The sequence below is a fragment of the Syngnathoides biaculeatus genome, chromosome 21, assembly GCF_019802595.1.
Source record: "Syngnathoides biaculeatus isolate LvHL_M chromosome 21, ASM1980259v1, whole genome shotgun sequence".
Lineage (NCBI taxonomy): Eukaryota > Metazoa > Chordata > Actinopteri > Syngnathiformes > Syngnathidae > Syngnathoides > Syngnathoides biaculeatus.
In genome coordinates, this window is record NC_084660.1 from 3429372 (window position 1) to 3450373 (window position 21002).

General features: G+C 56.3%; 1 protein-coding gene across 3 annotated transcripts; it reads left to right on the forward strand.

The window, feature by feature from the left end:
• The first annotated feature begins 106 nt into the window (after positions 1 to 106).
• On the forward strand, positions 107 to 20802 carry dysf (dysferlin, limb girdle muscular dystrophy 2B (autosomal recessive)). 3 transcript variants are annotated; one of them, XM_061808106.1, is made up of 55 exons: positions 107 to 416; positions 1782 to 1837; positions 1915 to 2006; positions 2078 to 2183; positions 2268 to 2379; positions 2717 to 2973; positions 3038 to 3166; positions 3399 to 3465; positions 3539 to 3588; positions 3658 to 3688; positions 3755 to 3870; positions 3949 to 4075; positions 4141 to 4244; positions 4320 to 4388; positions 4462 to 4505; positions 4601 to 4683; positions 5071 to 5186; positions 5265 to 5378; positions 5452 to 5629; positions 5710 to 5834; positions 5903 to 6009; positions 6123 to 6318; positions 6401 to 6547; positions 6881 to 7012; positions 7084 to 7250; positions 7326 to 7440; positions 7508 to 7613; positions 7691 to 7833; positions 8212 to 8385; positions 8465 to 8549; positions 8630 to 8707; positions 8856 to 9037; positions 9113 to 9253; positions 9345 to 9374; positions 9456 to 9491; positions 9823 to 9864; positions 9941 to 10040; positions 10216 to 10379; positions 11049 to 11247; positions 11317 to 11390; positions 13706 to 13804; positions 13875 to 14003; positions 14081 to 14236; positions 14315 to 14406; positions 14506 to 14676; positions 14756 to 14898; positions 14987 to 15126; positions 15208 to 15296; positions 15379 to 15474; positions 15544 to 15685; positions 15762 to 15861; positions 16932 to 17104; positions 17179 to 17288; positions 17383 to 17530; positions 18383 to 20802. In XM_061808106.1, the coding sequence occupies exons 1-55, from the start codon at positions 329 to 331 to the stop codon at positions 18437 to 18439; spliced, it is 6327 nt and encodes a 2108-aa protein (XP_061664090.1). In that variant the 5' UTR covers positions 107 to 328; the 3' UTR covers positions 18440 to 20802. The 3 variants fall into 3 exon arrangements, with proteins under 3 accessions (XP_061664090.1, XP_061664092.1, XP_061664091.1); XM_061808108.1 differs by lacking the exon at positions 107 to 416 and adding an exon at positions 891 to 1156; XM_061808107.1 differs by lacking the exon at positions 107 to 416 and adding an exon at positions 892 to 1156 and having other exon boundaries at positions 13703 to 13804.
• The last annotated feature ends 200 nt before the right edge of the window (positions 20803 to 21002 follow it).

Consider the following 21002-nt stretch of genomic DNA (forward strand, 5'->3'; position numbering starts at 1 on the left):
TACATTTATTTATATAGGGAGAGTGATTGTATGCATAAATGTGTGTAAAAAAAAAAAAAAAAAAAAAAATTGGTCTTCTATGTCAAGTGAAGTCTGACCCCAGCGAGTGTGTTTTTGTGTGCGCACCCACCTGTGGTCCGAAAATAAAATGTGTGTTCAGGGGGTGCAAAGGGAGGGAGGGAAGCAGCAGAGCTTTGAGCAGCAGTTGGAATTCAGCAGCCTCTCTGCTTGTCTCCTTCCCAGCGTTTATTAAAATTGTCCGGCCTCCCCAAGGACGACATTTGGATCCACCCCCGAGACGTTTGCGCTGCGATCCCGTCGGCGCGCCATGCTGCGCGTGTTCATTCTGTGCGCGGAACGCCTGCAAACGCCCGATGACGACGTCAGCGACGCCTACTGCGCCGTCAGCCACGAAGGTGAGCGAGTGGTCGGGACGGGCGGGAACCGGCACGTTGTAGCTGTGATGTGCAAAAATCCAAATATTCAATACTGTATTATAAGTCATCTAAACACTGACACCCCCCCCCCCCCCCACACACACACACCCCGCTCCTGTGAAACAGCTGAGAAGCTATTATTGGCAAGCCAGCTTCAATGTCTCCCCGTGGGAGGGGGGCGCGCTGTACAGCCAAACTCCCCATCCGCGTCGCTGTTTAATTATCTGCAAGGGAAGAAACTCGTCATCGTGCGGAAGAGTAACGCAAACATTCCAAGGCGAAAATGAAATCCATCAATTTAAAAAAAAAACAAACAAAAAAAAAAAAGGGACGCCTGCAGTGCAGTTCGCAGGCGCCGGGCAGGGATGTGAGAAGAGGAAATGTTGCGATTTCCTGTGGATGTGAGGTGATGCGCTCAATTGTTAGCCACTTTTCCTCCGAGTGGGATCCAGTCTTGCTCCGAAGCGACTTTGCTCACGACTTGTCTCCTTTGGGCGGTGGTTGTTCTTTTTCGCTCAAGGCGAGGATCTTTTTTTTGGAGGTTTCATTGTAAGTTTTCGAATTTTCTCAGTTCGTTTTTGCCGTCCGCTATCGGTCCCCGATCTCGGCGGTCGACGTAACGAGCGCCGTCCGGCCCCGTCGGACCATGTTACGCTGCGTTGTCCAGCGGGCCAACAACCTGAGGCGCTCGGACCCCCTGGCCAGTGTCACCTTCCGAGGTAAGAGGAGGGCGGGACCCGAGGGGCACCGCGGCCCCCTTCCATTTATCTTGAAAAGGTTCTGGTTTTGCCGCTCGCGGCTCCAAAATTGAAAACGCAGTACGTTTGCCGCCACATTGGCACAAGGTCGCGCGTCCAGGAGGCGAGCCGCTTCTCTTGACTTCCTGCCTTTGTGCGAACGCAATTTCCTGCTGTCGGGCACGCCAACAGGGAGGGCCTCCGTCCTCCAGCCTCATCCCAAAATATTCCGGTACTCGGGCAGGGCCGAGCGGTGCAATGGGACTGAATCGCAGAACCGAAGAAAAGGTACAGCGGGGGCCGCAACCCCGGTCGTCGTCTCTTCTCGCGCCGAGCTGAAACTGCCGGGAAGTCGACGCTGTACCGCTTCCCGTCTTGGAGACGTCGAGTCGGAATGTCCGCTCTCGGGGGACGGAGGCCGAGTGAACCCTCTTGACCCCTGCGAGGAAGGGCAACCGGTGTTTTGTTACGATATCTGACGAAAGCGGGGGTGCGCTTACGTGCCCGCGTGTCCTCGCAAAAACAGGAAAGCCAGCAAACGCAGGAAAAGAATTGGCCCCGTTCATGTATTAAGAAGCATGATGAGCGCTCTCTTGGCTTCCTTCAGGCTCGAAGAAGAAGACCAAGGTCATCAAGAATAACCCCAACCCGGTCTGGAACGAGGTGGGGCTTCCCAACCGTGAGATCGGACAAGCCGTCGGGCCGGCTGCGGCTCTGACGCGGGCTTTGACTTTGACCAGGGCTTCGAATGGGATCTGAAGGGGGTTCCTTTGGAGCCGGCGGCCGAGCTTCACTGCGTCGTCAAGGACCACGAGAAGATGGGGAGGAACAGGTGAGCGCTCCGAGCGGAGCTTCTTGAGCGGCCCGGGCGTCGGCACACGTTTTCAGAGGCGGCTCGCGCAGGTTTCTGGGCGAAAGTCGTCTGGCCGTCAGAGACGTGCTCAGCTCCCCCGGCCTGGCCGCGTCCTTCACCCTCCCTCTGCTGGACACCAAGAGGAACAACACGGGGGTGACACACGCTTTAGTCCCAGTGGCCCTGTCGACATTTTCAGGCCTTTTACAGCTTGTGTGTTGTTTTTGTTTGTTTTTTCAGGCGACACTGACCCTGCAGGTTTCCTACATCCCGCCTCCGGGCTCAGCTCCCATCTTCCAGTCCCCGTCGCTGCCTCACGGCAACCCGAACGTGGAGCTCGACACCGTCACAAGTAACACGTCGCTCACGCGCCGGCCGTCCGCTGTGGAAACTCAGCGGAACCCGTCGAATAGAATAGAATAGAATAGAACACAATCGACTTTCTTGTCGTGAACGGGTGCGTTGAAGCTATCGCGGCTGTTAGCGGCGCACACTCGGCGGAGGCGGCAGCTGCAGTTCCACCGCAGCTGTGACTCCGGCAGATGTCGCTGCGTCCGTTCTCGAGCGCACGTTTCTTTTTGCCCACCTTCATTCGGCCAGATAGGTTCTGGAACCGCGGTCCTCACGCCGTCAGGTGGCAATCTTTAACCGCCGGCGAAGGCAAGTGAAGTGTGCGTGTGTCGGCGCAGTGATCTCCTTGGACACGCTGGGCGACGGGGACACGGAGAGCATGATCATGCTGGAGGTCCCGGAGGAGACGGGCGAGGACGACGGGCGCTCCGTGGTCCTGGTCGGCCCCCAGGGGACTCAGGGCCGAGAGTCGCCCGCCGCCCAGATCCCCAAACGCTCGCCGCCGTCTCGCAACACCCAGAGAGGGCTGAAGAGGAGGCGGAGGGGCGCCAGCAGTCGCCCCAAACCGCTGGCCAACAAGCCTCAGGACATTCAGGTACACGAGGAGGCCGCCGGCGCCCTCCACTGGCCCGTTCCTCACGCCGGTGACGCCCGCGCAGGTCCGCGTGCGGGTCATCCAGGCTCGGCAGCTGCCGGGCGTCAACGTCAACCCGGTCGTCAAGGTGACGGTGGGCGGGCAGAGCAGGAGGACGCGCATCCGCAGAGGCAACAACCCCACTTTTGACGAGGTGAAACCCAGAAATCCAAAATCTGGACACTTTTGACAAATTAGACCGAATGACTCCTGATGTCACTCACTTAGCCACGCCCCTCAAAGGCACGCGTCCAACACACCAATAAGGATGTTAAAGAAGAAAAAATTTAAACGAATGATCAAGTTTTACGTTTCAAAAGTCCCTCCCGGGCCGAGAGTCCAAAAGTTTGTTCGGTTGCGCGCTCAAGTCCGTTTCCTGCCCGCAGACTTTCTCCATGAACTTCTTTGAGACGCCGTCCGACTTGTTGGACGAGCCCATCTTCCTCACGGTGAGTGGCAGCCGCCCACCGCGCTCCTCAAAATCCGCCGCTTGCCCTCTTTGATGAGCCGCGTCGCGGGCCGACAGGTGTGCGACGCGCGTCCTTCCGAACGGACGGCGTCATCGGAGAGTTCAAGGTGAGCGTCGGGGCGTTAGCGTCCGCAGTGAGGCCTCTCCCGGGTTGACTTGCGTGCTTGCGTCGACAGCTGGACGTGGGCGCGGTCTACGGCGAGCACCGTGAGTAACGAGCGCCGCGGCGTCCCCCGCCGCCCGCGTCCAATGAACGGTCCGTCTCTGGGCCAGGGCACTGCCACCTGAGGAAGTGGCTGCTCCTCTGCGACCCCGACGACCCGTCGGCCGGGGTCAGAGGTTACCTGAAAGTCAGCCTGTGGGTGTTGGCCGCCGGAGACGAGCCGCCGGTGAGTGAGAGGCGAGCGGGCGGGCTCTTAAATGCCCGGGATGTCGGACACGTGAGTGACCCCGCGGCGGATTTCCAGGCGGACGACCGCCAGTGTGCGGAGGACAAGGAGGACATCGAGGGGAACCTGCTGAGGCCCGCCGGTCTGTCCGTCAGAGGAGCCGCCTTCACCCTGAGGGTCTTCAGGGCCGAGGACCTTCCTCAGAGTGAGTGGCGAGTGCGGGCGACCCGCCGGGCGGCGCGCTCTCAGCCGCCGTCCTCTTGTGCGCAGTGGACGACGCCCTCATGGACGGGATGAGGCAGATTTTCGGATTCGACAGCAACAGGAAGAACTTGGTGGATCCTCTGGTGGAGATCCACTTTGCCGGCAAAACAGTTGGTGTCCAGCGACGACATGTCCACGGCCGCACGTGCGCGCCTTTCAAACGTCGTCGTTTGTGTTGGAATTAGGTCTGCACCAAGGTTCTGGAGAAGACCGCCAATCCGCAATGGCACCAGAGCCTCACGATGCCGATCCGGGTGAGTCCCGCAGGCGACCCTTGAAGTCTGCTGAGCCGGCGCACGGGTCTTCATCCTTTGTGCTCCCATTCAGTTTCCGTCCATGTGCGAGAAGATGAGGATCCGACTTCTTGACTGGTTGACCCTCTTGTCGGCAGTTTTGACGTCTGCGTCTCTAAGTCGCCCCAAACATTTTCCCTTTTCCTTTGTCTCCGCTGACGTTCTCCCGACAGGGACCGAGCCAGTCACAACGATGTCATCGGCACCGCCCACCTGTGCATGTCCAAGATCTCGGCGCCCGGAGGGGAGATTGCGGGTGAGTTGCCCTCGAATGACTGCTGGGAAACGCTGGCTGAGACGGTCCACGTGGACCTGGCGCTTCCCCAAAATGACAGAATTGGAAGAGCCCAGCGAAATGTGCGTCCTTTTGACGCCGGCGGCTCGTTTGCTTTTGCGTTTCTGTCAATCACAGCCGCGTTCTGACTTTTCCGCGCACGACTTCAAAAACTGTGAGAGTTTGTCTCTTCCGTTGCACATGTGTCTGTCCTTCCCACTTCCTCTTCTGGCATTCAGACGACGTGACCCCATGGAGAGCCTCAGCTGGCAGTATGTCCTCTGACCTTTTCCTCTTCTCTGCCAGTTTGTGTCCAAAGAAGGTCCTCGGTGTCGCCGTGACATTCCCGTCCGTCTTGTCTGTCCGCAGTGGACGACGCGCTCGGATTCCTGCCCACGTTTGGTCCGTGTTTTGTCAACTTGTACGGCAGTCCCAGAGAGTTCAGCACCTTCACCGACCCCCACGAAGCCCTGAATCTCGGAACGGTGACTTGCGACAAAAGCAGAAAGCTGGAGATTCGACATCACGGTTCGCGGCTAGCGCTCGTTCCTTGTGCCGCGCAGGGTGAGGGCGTGGCCTACCGGGGTCGGGTTCTGCTGGAGCTGAGCACAAAGCTGGTGGACAAACCGGAAGCCAAAAATGAAGACATCTCGTCCGACGATCTGCTGCTGGTGGAGGTGGGACGCGGGCGGGGAAAACAAAAGCCGAACCGGTGAAAAGTGCCAAACGCTTGCGACCTTCACCCGGCAGAAATTCCTCCGAAAGAGGAAGTTCTCGCTCTTTGTGGCCTTTTATTCGGCCACCCTCCTCCAAGACGTGGTCGACGCCGTCCAGTTTGAGGTCAGCGTGGGGAACTACGGCAACAAGTTCGACTACAGCTGCCTGCCGCTGGCGTCCACCACGCAGTTCAGCGGGGCCGTGTTCGACGGTGGGTCCCGTGAAGGCCACCCGCGCCGTTGTCCGCCCGCGCCTCACGCCGCCGCGTCCGTCGGCCCGTGTGCCTCCCAGGTTGTCACTACTATTACCTCCCGTGGGGAAACGTGAAGCCGGTGGTGGTTCTGTCGTCGGCGTGGGAAGACATCGCTCCGAGGATCGAGGCGCTCAACATGCTTTTGGCCGTCCTGGAGCGACTGGTGAGCATTCTGACTTTTCTGGCACGGATGCCAGAATCGCGACTGAGTGCGTGCGTGCGTGCGTGCAGGAGGCCAACCTGCAGCGGGTGCAGCTGGAAATGAAGGCGGGAAGCGAAATGGGGGAGCTGGAGCTGCGAGTGGTGGAGCTGTTGGATCAGGTGATCGCGGACTGCAGGTAAGCCCTTTGAGCGGGTGGCGGGCGCCGCCCATTCACGCGGATCTTCTCGGCCGTCCTCGTCGATGTGACGTGCGACAACGCCTCGGGGGTGTTTTGTCGCCGCTCCCCAGTCAGGAGCTGCCCGCTCTGGACCGCTGGCCCTGCGCGACCCCTCTGGACCGCTCGCTCCGACACGTTCGCGCGCTGCACCTGCAGCGGATCGCGGCAGCCGCGCTGGCCCTCAAACACGGGCCGGCCACGGAGCTTTCGGCGGTCATGGAGCAGGCGGAGGACTGGGCCGGCCGCCTTCGGATCTTGGCCGAGGAGGTGGGCCGGGGCGCGCCGGGGCTACGAAAGACAAATATTTGACGAGGAAGTCTAACCCCCCCCCCCCCCCGTCTTTGTGCAGCCTCAGAACAGCCTTCCCGACGTCGTGATCTGGATGCTGCAGGGCGAGCGACGGGTGGCGTACCACCGCATCCCGGCCCACACGGTCCTCTACTCCGAGCGACACGGGGGCAAACATTGCGGACAGCTGCAGACCGTCTTCCTCAAAGTGAGGAGAAAAACACAAACCCGGAGCTGCTTTTCAAAACCACGTGCACGTATTTGACGAACGTTTCAAGTGCCGTTCATGAGTTCACCTCGACAAGCGCAACAAAGTATTCACGCGTTGCCCTTCGACCTTTCATGCGTTCAATGAAACCGCTGAGTTCGCAGTTTATGGCAGAACGATTCATCAAGTGAAAAGTGGCAGGGCTGCACGGCATCAGTCATGGAACGACGATGAATCCAATGAAATTGCCCAGATACTTGACAGCGAGCGCGGTCGTTGGCGCTCTTAGCGATGAAAGGTCACTCACGTGCGGTTTTTGTCGCTGTGGCGCAGTATCCTCAAGGCGGCGGCGTTGAAGGAAAACTCCCGGCTCAGCTCCGGGTCAAAGTGTGGTTCGGACTGGCCGCGGACAACAAACACTTCAACCCTTACGCCGAGGGAAAACTGTCCGTGTTCGCCGAGACGGTAAGGTCGATCGGCCGCCGGCCGGACGGCCGGCTCGAAGGCTTCTCCGGCTCCCTCTCCTCTCTCAACAGTACGAGAACCAGACTCGGCTGGCCCTTGTGGGCGGCTGGGGCACGACGGGTCTTACTTGCCCCAAGTTCAGTGACGTGACGGGAAAGGTGAAACTGCCCAAGGAGACTTTCAAACCCTCGCCTGGCTGGACCTGGGCCGGGGATTGGTACATAAGCCCCGAGAGGACGTAAGCCGTCACGACTCCCGAGTGCGACGCGTCGGAAATACGCCAACTAATCCTCCGATTTCAACCGCGTGACAGACTGTTGTTTGAGGCGGACGCTGGTCACATGACCTACACGGAGGAAGTCTTTGAAAACCAGATGAGGCTCCCTGGCGGCCAGTGGATCGGCTTGCCCGAGGGATACACCGACGTGGTGAGTGACGCGGAGGATTTTTCTTTTTATTCGCGTAGGTACGCACTTAACCCCGTTTGCGCGGCAGAGCGGGGAGAAGGCCGTCCCCAAAGACGACGTGGAGTGTCCGCCGGGCTGGCTGTGGGAGGAGCCGGAGTGGAGCGAGGACCTCAACAGGGGCGTGGACGACCACGGTGAGTCGCCGTCTCCGGAACGCACCGCGAGGGGGCGGCGCTTGACCCGCCCCTCCTTTTGCGTGACGCGCCCGCAGGCTGGGAGTACGGCCTCACCGTTCCGCCGGACCGCCGGCCCAAGTCCTGGGTCCCCGCCGAGAAGATGTACCACACCAACCGGCGGAGGCGCTGGACGCGCTTGAGAAGGCGGGACCAGCAGAAGATGGATGCCCTCAGAAAGGTCACCGGTTGAAAAATTCAAAGGCGTGCACGGGTCGATATCGTCGTCTGCAAGGCGCAGCTTGTCTGTAGAAATGGCGGCCGTCATCACGTGATTGTCTGTCGAAGCCATCGCAGCAAATGATCATTTGTGAGAGTGAGCGAAGCGGAATGATCCACCAGGTGGCGCTGTCGCCGCACAAATCTGAGCTCCGACTGAAGTTGCTCAAAGTGCTCTGGGCTCGAGTAGGGGTACAGGCGTAGAAAGGAGTATTGATTAAAAAAAAATAATAATAATAATCCATTCAGATTGAAATGTGCTTTAAGTGCAAAAGTAAAAATGGATTTTCACTGTACTGTACACCCCCCCCCCCCCCGCCCCACCGCTGTGCCCTCGCAGCAGCGTCCCGACGATTCGGCGCGCGAGGGCTGGGAGTACGCCTCGCTGCTGGGCTGGAGGTTCCACCTGAAGCCCAGGAAGACGGACAGCTTCCGGAGGCGTCGGTGGCGCTGCCGCATGGAGCCCCTGGAGAAGACGGGCCCGGCGGCCATCTTCGCTCTGGAGTGCTCCCTGGTGAGGACGGCGGCGGAGCCGGAGCCGGAGCCGGTCGCCCGGCTCACCTTTGACCCCGTGCCTCGTCTCGCCCTCGCAGAGCAGCGTCGAAGACAAACACGACGACAAGTCCGTCACCAGCACCTTTGGCGTCAACAGACCCACCGTTTGCTGCGTCTTTGACCGTGAGCGTCCTCTCGCCGTCGCCGCGGCGGCGTCTTTTTCAGCACCCGCCAGCTCCTGCTGTCCGTTTTAATTTTTCTAGGGGGCACCCGCTACCACCTGCGCTGCTACATGTATCAAGCCCGGGACCTGCTGGCCATGGACAAGGACAGCTTCTCCGGTACGCTCAGACCTAAAATCAGGTGCAAATGCCCTGACCGAGGCCCCAAGTCGTCCTGCGAGCCGCGATTGCCCTCTCTGCTGTCTGCATCGCTGTTGATGAAAACCTCGCCCTCTGCTCAGCCTACCGACGTTTTTTTTTTTTGCAGACCCCTACGCCGTCGTGTCCTTCCTCCATCAGTCTCAGAAGACGGTTACGGTGCGCAACAGCCTCAATCCCACCTGGGACCAGACACTCATCTTCTACGATGTGGAAATTTTCGGGGACGCTGAGGCCACGGTGGCCGACCCCCCGCAGGTGGTGGTGGAACTTTACGACCGGGACGCATACGTGAGTCGGGACACGATCCGGGCACGTCTCTGGAGTCGAGGAATGAACCCAGTTAGAAAACCAGAACGTCCGCAGGGGGCCGACGAGTTTATGGGTCGCTGCGTGTGCACGCCCTCGATGAGCCACTCGCCTCGGCTGGCCTGGTTCCCGATCCGGCTCGCTGACAAAGACGCCGGCGAGCTGTTGGCGGCTTTCGAGCTCGTACGGTGGGAGAAGGTGATTTAAAAAAAAAAAATAATAATAATAATAATATTTGGGACGGCTGAAGTTTTTGAGGTGCTGATGAAAAATGTCGCTCACTCCGCAGCCGGCAGTTCACCGCGTGCCAGGCCTGGAGGTGAGTTGGGCGGCGCCCTCTCCTGGCTTGTCCTTGATTTGCGCTCCATTCAAGTCGTCTCCCCTGCTCGCTCCCACTCAGGCTGACGTCGGGACCTCCAGCCGCGTTCTGGATGAGGTGAGTCGCGGTGTTCGGATTGGGGGAACGGCATTCCTGTGCGGCGGCTTTATTAAGGGTGCGAAGGCTTCCTCCCAAGTGCACCTTGGGTTCATCGAAGACTAATTTGCACGCGGGTTTGAATGCGAGTGTGAAAGATTGTCTGGCTGTGACGTGGCTGGAATGTTTTTTTGCAATTTTGGATGGATCGAAAAGGATTGAAAGCCTCTGTTGACGTGTCCGTTGCGCGGGGAGACCCTGCGGGTGCGTCACACGCTAGAAAGGTGCGAAATCTGCGCCTGTTCAGTTGAACGAATAGCTGACGGACTCCTTGTGTATGCGTGTCCCTCAGCTGCTGTTCCCGGGATTCCTGTGTGACAGCGTGCAGACGCAGGTACACAAATTGAAGGGCGACGCAATGTTTTTCTCGTTTTTGTTGGCGGGGGGCCGACGTCACTTGGCTTTTGCAGTCGGAGGAGCCAGACCTGCCGTGGCTGCCGCCCCAGAGGGAGCTCGGCGTCTTCGTGGTGCCTCAGGGGATCAAACCCGTCCTGCAAAGAACCGCCATCGAGGAACGGCTGAGTGCTTTTTTTTTTTTTTTTGTGCCGACTTGCGTGAACGTCCTGTAGCACGCCGGAGCGACACGGGCGGCCGTCACACGGGGCTCCGCGCAATCGTTTGGAGTCAGTTTGAGTCTGATACGAGGTAAAGAAAATGTTTCTTTTTTTTTTTTTTTTTCGCGCGTAGGTGTTGGCTTGGGGCGTCCGCAACCTGAAGAGCTTCCAGTTGGCCAGCGTCAGCTCTCCGAGCCTGCAGGTGGAATGCGGCGGCTCCGCGGTCCAAAGCTGCGTCATCCGCAGCGTGAAGAAGAAGGCCAACTTTGACGTCAACGTCCTCTTCCTCGACGTGGTGAGCGGCCAAACTGCGCCACCTTTACGTTGCGCCTTCGGAAAAGCCGCAGCCAAATGTGGAAACGTTGCGGACTCCTCCCCCACGGTCTCCCCCCCCCCCCACTCCCCCGGTTATGTTGTCTTATTGTGGCGGCACGCTCCGGCGGATGGAAACATTCTCATCATATTCCCCTAAACACCCGTCAGGGCGCTACAGTGTGACACGCTCAGCCCCGCGCTGGAAATGTTTCCATATTTTCCATTTCAATCAGTCCGACCGACTATTGGATGTCGATTTATTCTGCGTCCAGGTAAACAAGCAGGGTGACTAAGGCAGTGTTTCCCAATCCAAAGTTGAGCCAAGACACATATTTTACATCAGAAAAGTTGAGTGGACCAAGCCGCTCAAGTTTTTATTTGGCGGGGGTGGGCCAGCTCACGCCGGAAAGCCCAAATGCGTCACCGTCCGGAAATCAGAAACACTCAAATTGGTGACCTCGGCGCAACCTTTGACGCTTTCCTGCAATTCTAATCTAAGAATGATTTTTTTGGGGTTGTTGTTGTTTGACTTTGCTTGAAATGCAGTTATTGTTGCGTCACGTAAACGTTACGAAGTTGTCGGAAACATGCAGTGGTTTTTTTTTTTTTTTTTGACCAGTGAAAGTCTTTGGCTTCTTCCTTCCGGCAGAGACTCCCCGTGGAGGAGCTCTACACGCCCCCCATCGTGATCAAGATCATCGACAACCGTCAGTTTGGCAGGAAGCCCGTGGTGGGCCAGCGCACCATCCGTTCCCTGGAAGAGTACCGCTGCCCGCCCGGGGCGGAGGAGGCGGACGCGGACGCGGAGGCGGAGGCGAGGGATCCGGCGCAGGCGGACGAAGGCCGAGGTGAGCCCACGGCGACGGGCGCCGGTCCCGCGAGGATGTGAACGTGTGTGTGTGTGTGTGCTCGTGCAGGGCGGGTGCCCCGCGCGCTCAGCGGCGACGCCTTCATCACCGTCGGCGACGAGGAGCCACTCATCGCGCATCAGGTGGTCATCCGCAGTTGACCTTGCGTCCTTCCCTTCTTCTTCCTCATCGAACTGATTGGATTTTCACTAATACGCATGAAGATGTTTGCGCGGGCACAGCCCCAGACATGACGTGGGAACAATGCAAAGCGGGTTTCACATGCATAGCGCGGCCACATTGCGGGCCCAATTCAAAGGTTCCCCAATTTTTCCCCACGTGTCATATCTGAGGCTGTGAACGTGCCCCACGCTGCTTACTTTCTGTCCGTCTCTGCGCGCAGCTCGCCGACGCAGCCGCTTCCGCTATCATTAACGTCTCGCCTTCTAGCTGCAGCCTCCACGTGGGTCCCGCGCGCCTCTTCGGTCCGCACACGAATGCGGCCGGAAAGACGCGCTCGGTTGCTCTTTGATTTTGGGAATGCCGAAGAGCACCGACGTTCATTTGGACCTTTTTCCACATTGGGATTCTGAAATGAAGACGGTTTTCCTCCGCCTGCCACATTTTCCAAATATACTCCTGCAATTCCGATTCAGCCCCTCGTTGAAATGTTTTCCACGGAATGAATTTCCTTGCATTATAATCCGGCATTCATATGCAATTTCCACAGAACGGCACTTTCCAGTTATCGAGGCAATGACAGACAAACAGAAATGAAAGAAAGGAACTCGCAGCTAACGAGGGGGTCGCGGTCGTCTGAACGTTTTTATTGATGGCGTTTATTTTCAGCGCGACACTGATGGATCGCAGCGGCGGGGCCGAGATGAGGACGGAGGATGGAAGGAGACGAAATACGACACTTCTCGCCTCGCGCTCTCGCGGCGAAAAAGAAGCGGCGTTCGCGAGGCAGCCGCGCTCGTGCGGTCGCGCACGAAATCGGATCTCCCGTTTGAGCGGGAGACCGTGCTCCTTGTAACGTTCTTCCATTTTATTTATCCAAGCCAGGTCAATTAGAAGACTTAGCATGACCCCGAGCAGACTACACACGTTAACGCTCGTGTGCAAGTACACTTCCTGGCCTGTCGTGCTCCCCCCCCCCCCCCCGCGCTCAGCAGTAATTGGGGGCGATTTCTTTCTCTCTAAACAAAGATATTTGTTTTATTAAGGGTCCGATATTGAAGCCAGTCAAATTAAAGGCTTGGCTTTCTGTCTGGCTGCAGCCAAAGTCAACAGCGCTGCTACACTGTAGATCCTTTCCACCGCAGACAGTGAGCAAAGAGGGGCTTAAGGAGGGACAAAGTCAATAAAGCAGAAGCACAACGTTGAAAAGGGAGCTGAACGACTCACGACTAATAAGTCATGGCAGCAAAAAAAAAAAAAAAAAAAAACGCGCTGCTGCTTCTTGCGTGGGCTCATGCGTTGCGGCCGTGATGATGATGATGATGATGATGATGATGACCAGATTACCTGTCATCTCATATTTGCTTTGGGACTTGGAAGCGTTTCAGGGCGATCATCTGTCTGCGGGATCAGCCCAGATACCCCCGTTGATATCTGCTCCGTGGACCGTGCGTTCCCCCTGCCGCTTCGTCGACGTGGGCGCGCTCGGTCGGCGGCGGGCGGGTTCGACCGCCGGCCTTTTCCGTGCCGTGCCGGCCCTTTGGAAAAATCGAGGGAACGCTGTCGTGTTCGTGCCCGAGTGTGGGAAGCGGGCGAGAGGGGATCCTGCGCTCGGCCCACCCCGCCGAGCGAGCGCTCTTGTCCAAGATTTCAGCACCCACACAAAGGAAAAAGTGGCGCATGAGCATTTTAGCCTCCCTTGAAGGGTAGAAGGTTGGCGGCCATCGCAGGGTCGACGTCGAACGTGCGTGCGCCGCCGCCGCCGCCGAGGTTTTTACTGTGAGAAAAAAAATAAACGGCCGGAGCCAAAGCGAGACGACTTTTAGTCAAGTTGACGACGACGACGCTCATACTGGGAAAATGGGTCTCCATTTAAAAAAAAAAACGGCGACATAAAAAGCCGCCGGCCCGCAACCAAACCGCAGAAAGCCGTCAGTCAACATTTGTAGAGAATGGAAGACGGCGAGCGCGGCTTCACATGACTCATGGCAGCCGCGCTCGCACTTTACAAGCTTTACTTTCACGCCAGCGCACATTCCAGAACAAAGAGACTTCTTGTTTTCTCCAAGAGCAAACTTTTCATGTGGTTTGAGGAGAAAGTTGGAGAAATGTGTTAACAAGCGACTCAGAACATGTTTAATCTTCCACTCTGGACCGCTTCGACATCTCCTGGGGGCAGCGCTTTTATTGATTTCTCAACTGATTGGCTTGTCAGGTGCACAACGCGGCGTAAGTGGATGTTCTCCACGGCTGACCTCTGGTTGCCCCCCCTTAGCAGGAAGACGAGGTGGTGGACTGGTGGAGCAAGTGGTACGCCTCGACGGGAGAGACCAACAAGTGCGGGACGTACCTGGAGCGAGGCCGTGACGCCCTGCAGGTCAGGTCAGCGTGCTCTTGGCGTGTTATCTCGCCGGCCGTTCTCAAGTCAGTTCTGGCTCCGTGCTCAGGTCTATGATGGAGAGTTGGAGAAGGTGGAGGGATTCGAGGGTCTTTGGGATTTCTGTCAAACCTTCACGCTGTACCGAGGAAAGATGCAGTCGGACAGCGAAGACCCTTCGGTGGTGGGCGAGTTCAAGGTGAATCTCACCCCAGCAATGCGACAATTTGGTGCCGCGGACTCTTTACTCAACCCGCTTGTGCTGTCGTCGAGCAGGGCATGTTTAAGATCTACCCCTTGCCCGAAGACCCCTCGGCCCCCGCGCCCCCCCGAAAGTTCAGGAAGCTCCCCCCCAACGGCGTGGAGGACTGTTTGGTCCGCGTCTACATTGTCCAGGCTCGAGGACTTCAGCCCAAAGATGCCAACGGGAAGGTGGGCCCTCAAAGAGACCACCGTGATAAAAAGACTCTTTTCGTGCGTGTACACAGACTTTGCGTCTGCGTGTTGTAGTGCGACCCCTATGTGAAGATCACACTTGGGAAGAAGACCATCAATGACCATGAAAACTACATACCTTGTACTCTGGAGCCCGTTTTTGGAAAGTAGGTGGAGTTCGAGTCCGTGCCAACGTAGCACTTCCTCAACGTTTTGCCCGTCACGCCGCCGCTGCCGTCGCTTTTCACGTGATGTTCCCCGTGCAGGATGTTCGAGCTGAGCTGTTCCCTCCCCCAGGAGAAGGACCTGCAAGTGGCGCTGTATGACCACAACATCCTGTCCAAAGACGAGAAGATCGGGGAGACGCTCATCGACTTGGAGAACCGCTTTCTGTCGAAATACGGAGCCGGCTGCGGTCTGCCGCAGTCGTACTGCCTGTGGGTGTTTCGCGTCGCTGTGCGCCCTGATGACGGGCAGCCCTTCACCCGCGTTTCTCCCTCGCATGTCGGCCGTTAGCTCGGGCGTGAACCGGTGGCGGGACCAGCTCACGCCCAGACAGCTGCTGTCAAGAGCGTGTGAGCGTCGGAACCTGCGGAAGCCCGTCTACCACAAGGACGCGGTCCGATTCAGAGGGGTGCAGTACACCGCCGCTGATCTCGGTCAGTCAGACACGTGACGTTGCCGCGTTTGGAAAAAAATGCAAATAATATGATGACAAACATCACCCGCGTGTTGTTTTTTTTTTAGCGGACGGACACACGTGCCAGCGCCACCTGGGCCCCATCGAGGAGCGACTCTCGCTCCACATCCTGAGGCAGATGGGTCTGGTGCCGGAACACGTCGAGAGCCGAGCCCTGCGCAACCCTTTGCGGCCCGACATCGAGCAGGTCACTCGTCTTTTCCGCTTTCCGTCGGCTTCCCGTCCTGGCTTCGCGGCGGTTTGAAAATTCCCCCCCACCTCCTCAAAGGGGCGTTTGATGATGTGGGTGGACCTGTTCCCCAAGTTCCTGGGACCCCCCGGACCCCCGTTCAACATCACGCCACGCAAGGCCAAGAAGTAAAAAAAAAAATTGCACAAAATCACCTTTTCCAAAATATGGAACGTGGGGGAGTTGCCGTGCTGATCGATAGACTTGCAGGTTCTTGCTGCGCTGCATCATCTGGAACGCCAGCGACGTCATCCTCGACGACGTCAGTGTCAGCGGGGAAAAGATGAGCGACATCTATGTGAAAGGGTAGCTGCGACGGACGGACGGCGTGGTCGGAACGACCCCTCCCGTTGACCACCTTGGCTTTTTCCTCAGCTGGCTGGACGGCCACGAGCACAACAAGCAGAAGACGGACGTCCACTACCGCTCGCTGGACGGGGAGGCCAACTTCAACTACAGATTCGTCTTCCCTTTCCTCTACTTGCCTGCCGAGCAGCTCTGCGTCGTGGACAAAAAGGTGACGCGGAGGACAGGAAGTGGTTTTCACCGGTCACCGCCAGTGTGGTCAGTTCACTTTCGATCTGTTGTTACAGGAACATTTCTGGAATCTGGACAAAGCTGAAACGAAACTTGCCCCCAGACTGACTATTCAGGTGTGGGACAACGACAAGTTCTCCTTCGACGACTACCTTGGTATTTACACCCAATTGTTTGCGTGCCTGCGTGCGTGCGTGCGTGCATGCGTCTGTCGGGAATTTCACCTACAACCTTAAAATAAAGTCGAGCTGCTGGCGCCCGAGTAAATGCTTTCTGGAAAGGAGGCGGTATTTCCAGACTGCTACCTATTAAAGCACTTTAGAAAAACACAGAATTCCTCCCGGGTGACAGGAAGATGGTTTCAGCTAACTTTTGGCGCTAAATGCGGCTCGCAAGTCACGTGCGATGACCCAGGTCGCGGCGCTCCCGGCTCCAGCTGTCGGGATCGCGCCTGTCTCCGAGCCCGACGCCGCGCCAGCTCGCGCCGTCCTGATGAATAGCTCGGCGCTCGACCCGAGGATGAGGAGAGGCCGAGGAGGAAGATGAGGAATCCAGATTGCGATCTGTCACCGTGTCGGTCCGCCGCGGTGTTTCCTGTCGTTCGGGTTTGCTCGGCGCGGCCGCCTCAAAGAGTTTCTTCCATTCCGGCCTGTCTTCGGCTCATCAGCGCGACCGCTGCCTTTCTTCATTCTCCCGCTCGGTGCGAGGGTCAGACATTTTCCGACCGTCGGCTGCTCGGGAACCCTGGAAAAACACTTGCAGCGGACGCGTCGTCTCCCGCCAGTCGTTCATCACGCCGCAATGCCTCCATATTTAACGTCAACTCTGATCAAACTGCACTAACGTTCACCTCGGGATCCCTCAGAGGTCCGTGAATACGGAAAAAGGGGCCTGACGCTGATCTCATTTTCCTTCCTAATCCATAAAATCATCAGAACCGGCTTTGACCTTTCGAGGGAGGCGCATTTCCAAGCCGGGACGGATGAATCGTCTCGCCGCTCGTCGGCCATCTTGAAAATTCCTGTGGCGAGTAAGTGGGCCCAGGAAAAAAAAAAAAACCGTAAATACGAGCGAGATGTTCCTTGACTTTTATTACCAGCCGACGACATCTCGACGATCCGAGATGATCTGTCCGAAAGAGACCGGAGGTCGGACTGACTCCTGCTTTGCTTTCTTTTGCCGATCTGCCTTTGAACTTTGACTTTTTACGGCTTGCCTTCATTCAGGTCACTTGGTGTTGGATCTGAACCGCATCATCCGGCCCGCCAAGTCGGCGGGGAAGTGCGGCCTGCGTCTGCTGGAGCAGCCGGCCGACCCGCGGGCGTCTCTGTTCCGGCAGAGGACCGTCAAGGGTTGGTGGCCCTGCATCCGCGACCAGGACGGACAGAAAGTCCTTGCAGTGAGCAAAGGCCGCCTTCGAATTTTGTGAACTTTTTCATTGTATGATATTCACGCTTGTCTTTGATGATGCAGGGGAAGGTGGAGATGTCGCTGGAGATTGTGACGGAACAAGAAGATGAGGAGAGGCCGGCCGGGCTGGGGCGAGACGAGCCCAACGTCAACCCCCACCTGGAAGAGCCTCGGTGAGCGCAAACTGAGGGGAAAAAAAAAACAAAACAAAACAAAAAGTCATAAAAGGAATATCTCCATTGAAGCTATTGAAAAATATCTGTCCAGGCGACCCGAGACTTCCTTCCTGTGGTTCTCGTCCCCCTACAAGACGATGCGGTTCATCCTTTGGCGACGATTTAAATGCTTCATTGTCCTCTTCCTCATCCTCTTCCTCGTCCTCCTCTTCCTCGGGGTCTTCCTCTACTCCTTTCCGGCAAGTTTGCTTTTTTTTTTTTTTGGGGGGGGGGGGGGGTTTGAGCTGCGGGTCATGACCGAAAGAACGGATACAAAGCGGAAAAGCAGTGGATGGATGGATGGATGGATGGATGGATGGATGGGGACTCATTCGAGTCCATTCAGAATGCCAAAAGAAATCATCGTTCGCTCATAGTGGACGACATCGTTTCAAATTTGAAGTCCAAGCCAGCTTCGGCTAGAAGTAATTTCCATTTAGTACAACGGCATTTGGAAATCCCACGGTGCCTTGAGATACAAGTTGAATTAGTCCCTTGTCCTTGACTCAAATCAAATCATCTTTCACCATTGAAATCAACACAAGTGCCATTAATCCATTCCAGCCTCCCCCCCCCCCAAAAAAAAAAAAAAAAAAGAAACAAAACTCAACATTACTTTGTAGCGACGTTGCATTCCATGAAATAGAATGTATAGAATTCAAGATTGTGCATGATGATTTCATGCTTCAATTCAATTCATTGCGCCGCTCTTTCGGGTGTGCCCGCCTCAGCCACTGGGAGGCAGTATAATGCAGTAATATCGCGCAGACAAGCAGGGAAGAGACATCTGAAAGTGACTCTGTCATCGCTAGGCTACTATATTTTTAGTCGTTGCACCGATATCGGTTCCTGAAGGCGTTGCAACGCCTCTGCGTAGGTGCCGATAGTACGGCATATGCGAGAGTTGAGTCACTTGGGCTACTTCCAAATTTCCCCAGCCCAACTTCTCAAGGTAATGTGCTGGAAACTTTCCGGCGCTTTTCGTAGAAAGGGTCCAGCCTTCCTCGCTAAATACCATTCCCAAGTCAAATTCTGCCTTTTCGTCTCCGCAGAACTACGCCGCCATGAAGATGGTGGGGCCGTTCGGACCGGCTCGGGTGGCGGAGTGACCTGGAAGAGAAGTCTTCCGTCAGAAGCGCCGGCGGTGACGCGCGCCGCTCTGGTCTGCGTCACGCCGGTCTCCCTCGTGGCGTCTCTCATCTCTCTTTCCGTTTCATGGGCTCCTCTCACGCGGCGAGGCGAGCGGACGGAGCGCAGCCAGCGCGAGTTGAACCCTCGCCACGGAATCGGAGATGGATTCTGATGTTGCGAGCGCCTGCTGCGACGGCGAGGAAAACTTCCAAATGGCCTCGTTATTCTCTTTGAATGTCAGTTTTGAGCGCTGCTGTGTTCAGATCTTCATTTCCTCTTCCTCATCCCCCTCAGATGCTTCTTTTTCCCTTCTTCGTGGCTCCCGTCATCATCCTCAGCATCAGCGGGAGAAGAGGTGGATCAAGCCACTGATGGAAAAGTTCGTCTGTGAACTCGACCTAAGTGGAAAACTTGACTTGGTCGGCTCGCCGGCCTTGTAAACAAAAGTCCCATTGAGCGCTCAAACGTTGGAAAGACGTTTGGGACCGCATTGATCTGCCAGGTCCAAAGCTGGTTGGCGCTTATTATTTCTGCCCCCGCCCCCACCTTTCACTCACTTTGTTTGGTTCCATTCGACTTATCTCCTTTGTTTAGCCGGTTTAGCCTGTCCCACCGGGCTCTGAAAGCCAACTTTGTGTCGCGTACGTCTCTCTCGGCTGTATTATCAATAAAAATCGAGCGGACAACATGGGCTCCTGTTCTGACCTGACCTGGTTGTGAACTCCCCGGCAAAGCCTTTCGGGAGTGATCTGCGTCCGGCGCTCCCAGAGCTCCAAATGAGGCTTCCCCGCCGCCTGGCCTTTCTTCTCCACGCCTGGCGCTACCGCATCCGGCCTCATCCTCGGCCGCTCGCCTCGTCCTTGTCTCGTCTTTCGCCCTCGTCCTCGGGGCGTTGTTATGGTCATTGCGAACTGCGGGTGAACCGCCGACCGCAGTGTGTGTGTTAGCGGTGTGGGTGGGCTGCAACGGAGATCTCTCTTTCTCCCTCCAGCTCTCTTTTTCGTGGACCTTTTGCTAGCTTCCTCCTCTCCCTCAGCAATGACTCGTTCCTGTCTTTTCCCCCCGTGAACTCGCGTCTTTGTTGGTGTCCCTCTGGGTTGCGTTTTAGGAACCTTAAACATCCAGATAATCCACTCATTATCGGCATTCCTTCTCTTATTTGAATCCCATGAAAAAGCATGACAGACGGGTCGGGGTCGACCAGATGTTGTGGAAAATGGCTCCGGGCGATCGTGCGTTTTCATTTTTACCTTTCACACGTGCGGCGGCAGACAAGATCAAATGTTCGCGGCTCGTAAAAACACGTCAGCATCGCGTATGACGACATCGGCTCGCAAACACGATGAGGCGTTCATGCGGAGTTTTGCAAAGAAGTGAGACATCTTCACGTGCGCCGAATTGCAAATACTTGTGTGGAAAAAAAAAATGCTTCAGTAAAATTAGAGTACTACTAAAAACAATAATGAGTGACGAAAAATGCAGTGAGTAAAGGGAAAATGTGGTCTGAAAAAGAATTGCTCACGTACAGATGACTGAAGATTGACATAATTAACACAATATTTGTACTGCACTTGGTTACTTCCCACCACAGGTTGTTGATGTGCTGAGCGCTGCTTTCAAAGGTGAACTTGTGGGATGCACATGTGTTATTTGTTTCCTTTTGTCCAGAATTTTACATGCCATGTTCCTCTGATTAGTCCTCGCGTTAACTGGCGGCCGGGAATGCTCGCTGGGAGAGAAAGCTGTAGAATTTAACAAGATTGCTAATCACGGGATTGTTGCGGCGTGAAGTCAGAGCGGGGCCGAGCGCCGACGGCGCCGGCGACGGCCCGCTTCGCCTCTTCCTCCGGGTCGTCGGACGGACCGAGGCGTGCCCAGACTTCAAGAAGGGCCACCAAATAAAGTTCACAGGGGTGACGCGACCGGCTCCATCCTGTCCCCCCACCCCCACATACAAAAGATGGCACAGTCCTGGAAATTTCCCATGTCCTGACCTTTACCCCACTGACGCCGGTCATGGAATGTGTGTGAGAGTCCTGGGCAGTTTTATTCTGAAGGGACTTTTAAAAGAGAGCTCCTCCAAAAATGAGCAGAATGTCAGACACTTATTTATACTTTTTTCCCCCATTTATTTATACATTTCCCTCTTACTGAAGTACAGAGTGTGAGTACATTTGACTCCTGTTGATAAATGAGGGTGTGCACACTTTTGTGTGATGAGCGTTCCAAATGAACCAATAATTTCACAGTAGAAATTTTTGTATATGTATAAAACTCTTGGTAACTTCTGCGTACGTTGGTCATTGTTCACAGTTGCGTAATCTTCCCGGGCTGTGAACTTTGTATCGTGCTGGGATGATTGGTCTATTTAAAAAAAAAAAAAAAAAAAATGGTTGTTTGTCACGTACATGTGTGTGGTAGATTTTTCCCCGGTGGGAATTTTTCCGTTCCCTCGACTTCCCACAGCGGCTATGCTCAGGACCTCCGCCAGGCGGCGCCAGCTTGCCTTTTCGGGTCAGGTGAATGCCGTCGGTCATGTGA

Coding starts and splice junctions, on each gene's coding strand:
- dysf (XM_061808106.1), top strand. CDS start 329: ATGCTGCGCGTGTTCATTCTGTGCGCGGAACGCCTGCAAACGCCCGAT. Junction 9,254..9,344: donor AGCTCGTACGGTGGGAGAAG/GTGATTTAAAAA, acceptor CTCACTCCGCAG/CCGGCAGTTCACCGCGTGCC. Junction 14,004..14,080: donor CGGTGGTGGGCGAGTTCAAG/GTGAATCTCACC, acceptor GTCGTCGAGCAG/GGCATGTTTAAGATCTACCC.